Genomic DNA, 11194 nt, shown 5'->3' with positions numbered 1-11194 from the left:
TTTTATGGAGTGTGATCTAAACACTTAAGTGAATTTTTGGAAGCATTTTGCTCTTGGGTTTTTGCTACAAACTGACCTCCAATCACTTTCTTTGTCTCAACTTTAAGTTTGTGTTGTAGGAAAAATGAATTTGGATCCCATAATGGAGGAAGGAGAGGAGGATGAGTAACCTTCACCATACGTTCATCCAATGGTGACACGAATAACATAAGCAAATGAAGAATCCCTTGCTCCCATCCTTAGGGAAATGAAGATTAGTATAAGGGAAACATTTGACCAATTAAGGGCAGATAGGAGGCAAAGTGAGATCATGCTCCAAGAGCATATCTAAAGATTGGAGCTTAGAGAAAAGGAAAGGAGAAGAAGGAGATCTTTATCTGAAAGCTCTTATGGTGTTGAAAGGAGAAGAATGAGGCATGAATTTGGTGGTGAAAGGAAGCACAGTTGTCTCCCACAAAGGCAGCCAACTCCCATCAAGATCCCCAAGTTTAAAAGAGAGAATGACCCTAACATATAGCTTGAATGGAAGCAAAAAATGGACCAAATATTTAGCATTCATTTAGTTAGTGATCAAGAGCAAGTAGATTTGGTAGTTTTAGAATTTGAGGATTATGTCATGACTTGGTGCCATCAACTTTGTATGGACAATATTAACCAAGAGCCATTCGTAGCTTCTTGGAGGGAGATTTAAAATTAAATGTACGGTAGATTAGTACCCTCCTACTATAGGAGGGAGACTTTTTTGAAGCTCCAAAGGTTTCAACAAGGGTCTATGTGTGTTGATAAATATTACAAGCTAATGGAGTCCTTGCTCCTAAAAGTAGGACTTCAATAGTGAAGAATAAAAGGTAGTTAGGTTTCTGAGTGGTCTAAAAGAGAAATTAAATATGTAGTTGAGTTATATGAGTATTTCACACTTGATAAATTTTGCAATTGGCCTTAAAAGTTGAAAGCCAATTGGAAAAGAAAAAAAAGGCTAAGAAGAATACCCTCCAAAAGTTTCCAAGACCACCCACCTAGGACTAATTCATATAGAGGTCCCCATGATAATCCAAACTCTTGTAAAGGTGCAAGAACTAGTTCCATCAAATGTTTTAAGTGTTTGGGTTTTTGTCACATTGCTTCAAATTGCCCAAAAAAAAAGGAACATGTTCTTGAATCCTAATGGAGAGGTGGAAAGTGAATACTCTCCCCCCACTTCCCAAAAAGTACTCCCTCAAACACTTCTTCCTCTTCTTCAACTGAGGGTGAAATCAAACCTAATGAAGGAGGTTAGTTGGTGGTTAGGCGCATATTGGGCCAAGTCCCAAAAGGAACTTTAATTTCAAAGAGAAAATATTTTTCACTCAAGATTCCTAATCAACAAAATGCTTTGCTCCCTCATAATTAATAGTGGAAATTGTGTCAATGTGGCTAGCACAAGTGATTTGCACTGTGTAGTGTGTGCCCTCAATTATGTTGAGATGGTCAACAACCTAATTTAATGCTTCACTCATATCCTTGATTTCCAAATCAAATTCTTATAGGAGGAGCATCAATATTGATGAAGGATTAAGTTGGTTCCTTTTATATTTTTAGAATATGGTGAGGAGTTGCTTAAGAAAACCTAAAGAAGATTCCCATTGGACATTAAGATAGCAAGTTATCTAGATGTGAATGTTCCTTTTAATATAATTTTTTAGTTATTAAGTGAATTTGAGACTCAACATGATAAAAAGTTATACCATCAAGCAGGTTCAAGACTAAACATGATGATAGTATTCTTTTAATAATGAAAAAAAATTCAATTATCAAGTAAATCCAAGACTTAACATGATAATCAATTTTGTTTAAGCGCTTAGATTTAATTATCAAATAAGTTAGAGACTTAACGGGATAATTAATTTTATTTAAAATTGAACAATTTAATTATAGAGCAAATCTGAGACTTGATATGATAATTAATTTTCATTCAAACATTTAAATTTAATTATCAAGTAAGTCTAAGACTTAACATGATAATCAAATTTTATTTAAAATAAAAATATTTTATTATCAATTAAGTTTGATATTTAATCTGATAATTAATTTCATTTAAGATTAAAATATTTAATTATCAAGCAAGTCTGACACTTGACATGACACTACAAAAAAATTGCTTATTATGTATGAAAAATTATCTATGAAATTTTTTCCGTAGATAATTTCATTTTATCTATGAAAGAAGTTCGTAAATAACATTAAAATTCATGGGTAACAAAAAAATAAATTACATACGAAAATTTCTTAGATAAACATAACGAACTTTGGTGAGATTTTTTCGTACAAAATATTACCTACAAAATTATGGCAGAAAATAAATATTATAAAAAATATATATCAAAATTATTTATAAAAGAGGTTACCTATGAACATAACTTGTATATAAGAATTATAATTTTTTTTATTAAACTTTTCTTTCTTGCGTTTTGTTCCCTCTCTGATTTCTCAACCCTTTCTCTTTTATTTTTTTTATCGTAGGTTTCTCTTCACAAACCATTTACCCTCATTAGGGTTTTTCGTTGCCCTACTAACAGCTTTGATCCTCTCATTTCACAAAAACTCAATCCTAAACCCACTCCTTCCCGATTCACTCTCACTCTCGCATTTCCAAATGATTTTTGTGTAACAGTTGAGTCGATTGGACATAATCAATTTTGCTAGTGTTCTTCGCTACTTCAAGTAAGATTTAGCATCATTGTAGTTATTGTTCTTGCCTTTCTCTTTATAAATCTCACTTTTCGATTCACATTTTTTTCCTATCACTTGCAATTCCATTATGGCCTTGTGGGTAGTGTTATTGTTGTCCGCACCATCCAACTATTTCCGGCGACCAACTCGGGAGCCTCGTTGACATGGCTGGACTTCTCGTCGAAGGTGGATCAGCACGAGCAGAGGATCACTTCGCGACAGCCGCTGGTGAAGAAAAGTCGTCATGGACTGAGGTCGCAAAGCTCGTAGTATCGCGACATCACTTTTATCGCAGGACTAGAAGATGGGAATCACACATTTGGTTAGTGGATATTGGTAGTTTTGCTTTGTGATAACATGCTACTGTGTCTGAACACGCTATGTGGTTTTTGATATTTGCAGGGATTGTGGCAAACAAGTGTACTTAGGTGAGGTTGCCATTAGAGGATTCGTTTTAGATTATGTGTTTCATCTTTCTTCATTATCGACGAGGGGCTCGGGGCGGCAAAAGAGACCAGAGGAAGAGAGGGAGGGGTTGGTGAGGCGCACGTGGGGGGCGACGTCATTGTTGGTGACAACGTGGGCCTCGCCGAAGAGGTTGATGCTGTCAGGGTCGAGTTTGGGGGGCTGCGTGGAGGAAAAAGATAGTTGGACGAGGATGATTAAGGAACAGAGGATGAAGAGGGAGAGAATTCAACCATGCCGCTATGTTTTTTCGGTGGGACAATGATTCTCCTTGTGTCTCCCTCTCTTCCTTCAATATTTTATTCTTCAACACATGTTTCTGTTTTTGGTTTCAACAGCTCAAAACTGCTACTTCTTTTGTTTCCCACGTCTCCACCGCTCAATCCACCATTTTCTTCATACAGTTTTTTATTGTTATTTTTGGTTTAGGGCTTATGATCGAGCTGCGAATTTAGCGATTACTATGAGGATATAAAGCAGGTTGATTCTGAATAGTGAAGTGGTTTTAGTATGTTGGTTGTTTAAGAAATTTGAATGAAATTGTAATTGTGGATTTGATTTACTCAGTATATTATCACTATCCACTTTCATTTTGGGTTTCTTAATGTCTATTTAGTTCAATCTTGATGTTGATTGTTATCTCGACATTTTCATATTATGTTATATATAATATATTGCCATTCACAGAGCTAAATATAACTGGAGAAAAAATGTAAAGTATGGTAGCTCCAAAATTTAAATGGTGTTTGAATGTGGACATAGACTATTTCCTCGGCTGAAATATGTAGAAATTAAACAAATCTCAAACCATTCATACATCGAACATGAATGGGCTTATCAATGAGACTTCATGTTGTAAAATTTTCAGTATATTTAATTTGTTCTTTGGGAATTTCTCTTGTAATACTTGGACTTGCAAGTTTGAACATTGATACATAAATATTGGCTAATCACAAAAAGAAAGAAAGAGAAGTAGCAAAATAAGGAAAACGTCCTTTTTATCTAAAAATTGTAATCCTTTCTTCCATGATCTCTTTTCCATTCAAAAAGAAATAATGGAAAACATCACTATAGATGTTGATCTTCCTTTCCATCCCTTGCAGCTCAAATATGGAACCAAAGGTTGATTGAAAAATAACATCATCTCAAGGTATATACTTAGAGCACCTTTATGTTGTTTACTCTGCCTTGACACCATTATGCCACTAATTTGTTTTTTCTGCTAATGCCACATGTAATACCACATGGTTTGTTGATGTTATCACAGACATTTTTTTTATATGTCACTTGTAAATTTTTATTTTATCTTTCAGTGGACTTTAGTACATAACCTGAGGTTTGACAATTAACTCTTATGAACTCATTATATTAAGTGCCTTAGCATTTTTCTTTTGTACCTATAGCCTCTACTTGTATAATATAAGATAGTGTGTATGTCTTGAAATCTATTTAAAATCAGAGGGGACAATGAAGATATTGTTTTGTGTGAATGGTAAGTTTGTATGTATTTACTCCAATTATTTTATCTATCTAATTTAGTTATTTGTATTTGTTTTTGTACTCTACCTACTTGTTTTATGTTATTTTATCTACCTACTTGTAGAAGCCAGGGATTTGAGATTTCAAAAGCTTGGCCAAGTGATGGAACGTGTTCTTCATGTAATGGATGTGAAGAGGGTTTAGACCAAGCTAGAACTCTGCTAGAGATGATGAATTGGGTTCGAACTCAAGAGATGTTTGATAGCACGCAAATGCTCTGCCACTTAGCCAACCACTATATGTTTTAATTACATCATTGATTTCTATATATGGTTCCACTAATTTTTGTAGACAAATGCTTTACCACTAAGCTAAAGAGTATGAAATGTTAATAAATGCACTAGTTTCTATATATAGTCTAGAATATGTTTTTTTTATATATTTAAGTTACCTACGAAAAAATTCGTATGTAAGTTATCTACGAAAACTTTCGTAGGTAACTTATCTACGAAGATTTTCGTAGGTAACTTATCTACGAAGATTTTCGTAGATAACTTATATACAAAAATTTTCATAAGTAAAGTTCTTTCTTACGACTACCTTCGTAGATAATTTTTGTAGATAAAATTACCTACAAATGCATATTTTGTAGATAAAGTTACCTACCAGCTCAATACCTACGAAATTTATTTCGTAGATAACGTCAAACTATCTACGAAAATTGTTCATTATCTATGAATTCTAAGCGTAGATAATAAGCATATTTCTCGTAGTGTGATAATTAATTTTTAATTGTGTCATGTAGTGATGAAGAGGTAAAAATATAAAAATGACACAAAACATAATGGTCAAATAAGGTAATAAGCACACAAAATAACTCCCTCATAGTGTAATCTATTGTTCCATTATAAGCATAAATTATAGGTATAATTAGTCGCAATGTACCCAGTTTCGTCCCAATGTGTCTAAATGGTACCCACTTACTTTGCATCTACTTAGTACCCAAATTAGTTCATTTGCATCAATGTGGTCCCTTTCCGTTAACTCCGTTAAATAAGATAACGTTTGACTGAGTTGACCAGCTAAGTGAGAAAAAATGTTATGACGTGGCACAAGAGTAGTGTGTAATGTGGAACAGTGCAGCGTAAGAGGAAATTGAAAAGAAAAAAAGGCACGAATTGGGAACATAATAGAATAAGGGTTTTCTAGAGTTAGGGTTTACAAAATTTGGGCCATTTCATGCGTTGTGGACAAAATTGAAGGTGTAATTGACATCAAATTGGCAGCTATTTGGGATTGCAGGGGCACAAACCATTTGTTTTTGTCGTTGATTGCATTATTTGTTGTTGGGATGGTGGGGTTTAGGGTTAGTGGTTGAATGTTGTGTGTGGTTTAATTTAATGGTGTTTTGGGTATTTTGAAGGAGATGGGTTATGCCAGTGTGAAGGAGATGTGGTATTCCACCCATGACCTAGATACAGAACAAAGAGCAGAAACGCTGTGGTTATGTGACCCACATGAACAAGACGGCCATGAATGATCAAAACCATGCGACATTTTCCACTTCACTCGCCACCTTACTCCTACAACAAATCAGCTTTCTGGCGAAAAAATGAAAAAGAAGATGAAGACGGTAATGGGAAATTAGGGCTTTTTGAATGGGGACAATCAATTCAAATAGGGCATGACACGTTATCCACAAATTGCCACTGTACAATTATTTTCATTGACACGTATTCGTTCTGCAATGCCATATCACTGATCTGTTAACGACGTTTCTTATAACTTAACGGGATGGACCAAATTGATGCAAATTAACTAATTTGGGTACTAAGTAGATGCAAAGTTAAAAGCGGGTACCATTTAGACACATTAGGACGAAACTGGGTACGTTGCAACTAATTATACCTAAATTATAATATTAAACTTTAATCACAAAGTCACATACCCATTTATCAATTTATCATATGAACGGAATATCATTATAAGACCAGCATTGGTTATTTTTCTTAAAGGAAAACATGGGTCCATTTAATCATCATTAAAAGTGTATTAAAAGGTCATATAAAGTATCAAATGAACAGTCTAGGCACCTGCAGGAATATATAAAGTATATTTCTCACTGCTTTAAAATGGTATATTAATCCAACCAAACAAAATGGGTTTAAGATAAAATCAAATCATGCATTTTGAAACAACTAAAAAAAAATCATGGCTTCACTAATCATATATAGGGTTGGGCATAATTAATTTAACTGTACTGTACTACAGTTAATTGTATTGTTTTATACTAAAATAAATTGAATTGGTTGTATTAAAAATTGAACTATACTATTGTCCAGTACAGTTTTTAAAAACCAAACCTAAATGAGTTAACTGTTTTATTACTGAACCGAACTGCATTTTAGTTTTTTCTCAGTGCTTCACGCTTAGCTAGTACTAGTAATGTACAACACTGGCCGTATTTCCTCATCTCATGTATACTATGGACAAAATTTGCTCTTTCATTTTTTTTTCATTTCATGTACACTAATAAGAAAAAGTATGTAACACTCTTTAGGTTATACTAGCGAACCCATAGGGGTTGTCGCGCTGGTGTGTTCGCATTTTTTAATTTTTAAAAAATTGAAGTTATGATCAATAATAAATATATAATTTTTAAAATAGTTGTTAAATATAAAATTAAAAAAAAAGATACGTAAAAAGAAAATTTAAATAGTGGTTTAAGACAAAAGAGATTTCAAAAAAAATGATTAAAAGTAAATTATTTATAAAATAATTAAATTTTAAAATAATTAAGGGTAAAATGGGTATTTTGAAATGTGGACACAAAAAGGGAAATTCCCTTTATATATTGTTATAGATTATAATAATAAATTTAAGTAACAATTGTATGGTTATATTGTAAGTTACAATTTTGTTGATATTAATTATTTAATTTTATAAAAAATAGTATGTAATATTTATTTCATTTTATAAAAAATAGTGTTATATATAATTTATATTAATTAATATAATTATCTATGATAAAGAAAATTTATTACTTCAAACACTTATTTTTGAAATATTTTTTTTATACCGAATACAAAATAAAATCTGCCTCTTTTAATTATAGTTTCCTTTTTTCCTCTTGAAAATGTGTTTTTCTTATATATCACATAATTACTATTATTAATGGAAGAGGGTATAATAGTGGGAGAATTAATTTTTATAAATAATATCTTAAATTTTATTTTTATTATCACTTTATACATAACAAAATCATGGGATATTATATATAATTTTATATAATTTTATCTATCTTTTATTTCTTTCTTCAAATATATCTTTTATAGTTTTAAATATATAGTGTTTTAACTAAATTTATATTTTATTTAAATTTAAAAATATTGTAAATACATAAAATACTCTTTACTTACATAAAAACATTAATTTTAAACTATTGTATATGAATATGTATCGCAGAAAATACTTTAACTTAATTTGTTATTAATATACTTGTTAAATTTATTAGCAAAACTATAAAAAAAATTGAAGAAAAAATTCAACAATTTAAATTGATGTAATAATTTATTAAAAATTGAAATGATGAAGTATATTTTAGTTTAAAAATAGTACAATTTGGTTCAAAATTAATGTAGTTTAGTTAAAAAACGGTTCAAAAATAGTGTAGGTCAGTTTAAAAATAGTGCAGTTTGTACAATAGTTCAGTTTATAATAGTTTAGTTCATATTATAGTGCAGTGCAGTTTAGTTCAGTTTGTTAGGCAAAAAAACAGTTCAGTGCAGTTTGTCTGAACTGTTTTTCAGTTCAGTGCAGTTCAGGCGAACAATTTTTTAGTTCAGTACAATTTTTAATGGTTCAGTGCAGTTCAGTATGCTTTGCCCAACCCTAATCATATACCCCCGGAGCAAGTAATCGAAACATTACACATCAATAAACCTTTATTCCAAGAAAACCGAACCCTTGAACTTGAACATGTGAGTCCCTATCTCAATTTAAATGCACTAATTCTAACCCACTTAATAATCAAACATTTATTGCACTCCAAATTAATCCATTACACCATCCCGATTCAACCAAAAACTTAAAATTTAAATGTAAGCAACTAAAAGGCTTAAATATATATTTGATCATTATTTTCGTTTTTTTTTATTCAATTTGGTTCTCATTTTTGTTTTATGTTCAATTAAGTCCTCATTTTCGTCAAATTTTTGTCAATTTTCACTAACAATGTTTAAATAGTTAACGTTTTTGAACAATACATGTCATGTGTCAACTCCTGGTTTTTTTAATTTTTTGTTTATTTTTTTTTTAATTTTTTTTAATCTTTTTCTTAATTTCATAAAAATTGTCTACGTGTCAAGTCACAATTGTGTCAGGTGTCAATGTCAATGTCACATGTCAGTTTGTGATTATATTTTTTTTTTCAGTTTAGTTCCTATATTCGTTATTTTTGTTTAATTTACTCCATATATTTATTATTTTTGTTCATTTTCGTCCTAATTTTGATTAATGAATTAATTTTATCCCTTTCAGATTCACACCAAATTTAATATCTTTTATGAAAATTATACTAATACTTTTTCTAAAATTGACATTTTAATTAATTATTTTTGAAATTCAAATATAAAATATTAAATTTAATTATAAATTGAATAAAATTCTTATATTTAATTATTAAATAAAATACAATTATTTAAAATATTATAAGAATATAATATTTAAATATGGTTTTCTAATATTTATATTCTAAAATACTTATATTTTTAAAATTGATATTTAAAAATATTTCAAATATTGGAAATATTTTAGAAAAGTAAACTAATAGTTATAAAATTATCATTTAAATATAAAACATTTTAAATTTTAGGGTTAATTATGTTTTTCGTCCCTCAACTATTGCTAATTTTTTTTTTGCCCTTAACGTTTTGAATTGGATGGAATTAGTCCTCAAATTTAAACTCCGTTACTTTTATGTGACAACTGTCAAACAGAATGGCACGTGAGGATCCCGTTTTCAATTGACTAAAATTTTTTTCGGATGTGGTTATTTTTTTGGTAACGCGTAAGGGTTTGTTCCGCGCGCACTACTCCACCACTGGCACTGCCACAGTGGTTCCTTCTTCCTCAAAGTCTATGGCCACCACAAACAACCACCGACACACCCACCACAGGCGCACCTCGCCGACATTGGCAGCGGGCCTCCTCCTTCGATTTCTCTTTTACGCGAGGGTTTGCCTCATCCGTTATGTGGAGGAGCTTTCTTGCGTTCTCAGGATAACCGGAAGGGTGTTGAAAGATGGTAAGGATTTTGTGGCAGATGGAATTTTGCCTAAAGAAAATCCAAGATTCTTGGCTTTCTTCGAGCAGATTACCATTTACTTGGCCTTGCCATCGTACTCTCCTACGCAGCCTCTGGCTTCTCCACCTTCCTCTCCGTCCTCTACTACACGGCCCATCCTTAATCATCTTCACCAATAACTCCTTGGCTTTATCAACTTCCTTAATCCTACACAATGCCCGAACAACCTCCATAAACGGCTTTATCGCACACCCCCTCTTCTCCTCAGGGATATCCTCCAGCATCTCCAAAGCCAATTTAATAGTTTCATCTTCTCCACAGAGCTTGCCAACCAAAAAGCTAATCGTACTCATCGGTGGCCGTTTCTCTTTCTCCATTGCCACCACATACACTCCATGGGCCTCCTTAGCCTTCTTGGCCTTACATAACCAAGACAAAATGGCACCAACTTTCTTGCCATCAGGCATTGCTTGTGCATCAACCATCTTCTCACAAACCCCACAAGCCCAATCATAAGCACGCCACTGACAAAGCGCCTCGATTGTGATGTAATACGTATCTGCATCAGGTACACACTGAAAGGCCTCAAATTTATCAAACACCTCCAATGCAGCCTTCCCTTTCACCAACCTCGAGAAGCAAAGTATCAAGTCGTTGAGAATCCTTTCATTGAGGATTCCACTCTCCTTCTCTCCAATCTCCTTAACCAAAACCCACAGCAAGTACGCCTCTTTCTTCCTCACATCATTTCTATATATCACCAAAACAAGAGACTCCACCATTGGAGTGGTCACCTCCAATGATCTTTCACTCCATGCCCATCTGAAAAACTTTATCAGATTCTCACTCAAAACAAGCGGACTTTCGATTACTTTTGACATCAATTGTTGATGTAGAGTCAAATCCATATCATCCAAACACGACTCAAAGGACCCATCAACACTAGTTTGAAAAAGACGCAACACACTCTCTAACTTGTCCACGTCAACCTCGTACTTGTCTCCTTCTTCTACGCAATGTCTGTCACCGCCGTTTTCTAAAGAATCCAGTGAGAGCTCATCATCGAGGGTGAGTGTGGAATCAGTGGAGAAAAACTGAGGGTTGTTGAAAATTTTGGGGGAAACTTGATTTGGGGATTTTGGAAAAGCTAGGGTTAGAGATGCGTTGGTGAATTGATGAGCAGTTTAGAGAACCAGCTACAACACGTGTTACTCGTGCAAGTATCCACGTCCACAT

General features: G+C 32.7%; 1 protein-coding gene and 1 pseudogene across 1 annotated transcript; one reads left to right on the top strand and one right to left on the bottom strand.

Annotated features, from left to right (window-relative positions):
* The first annotated feature begins 2496 nt into the window (after nucleotides 1-2496).
* Nucleotides 2497-3812, top strand: LOC114189750 (uncharacterized). Its single transcript, XM_028078422.2, has 3 exons — nucleotides 2497-2700; nucleotides 2814-3031; nucleotides 3112-3812. The coding sequence occupies exons 2-3, from the start codon at nucleotides 2874-2876 to the stop codon at nucleotides 3437-3439; spliced, it is 486 nt and encodes a 161-aa protein (XP_027934223.2). The 5' UTR covers nucleotides 2497-2700; nucleotides 2814-2873; the 3' UTR covers nucleotides 3440-3812.
* Nucleotides 3813-9783: 5971 nt separating this feature from the next.
* LOC114191217 (small ribosomal subunit protein mS80 (rPPR6)-like) lies at nucleotides 9784-11194 on the bottom strand (annotated as a pseudogene).

The sequence above is a fragment of the Vigna unguiculata genome, chromosome 7 (genome assembly GCF_037176805.1).
Source record: "Vigna unguiculata cultivar grain cowpea cultivar isolate G323 ecotype 2 chromosome 7, ASM3717680v1, whole genome shotgun sequence".
In the NCBI taxonomy this organism is placed as follows: domain Eukaryota; kingdom Viridiplantae; phylum Streptophyta; class Magnoliopsida; order Fabales; family Fabaceae; genus Vigna; species Vigna unguiculata.
Note: the sequence above shows the minus strand (reverse complement) of the source record. Positions and strands in the feature narration are given on the sequence as shown.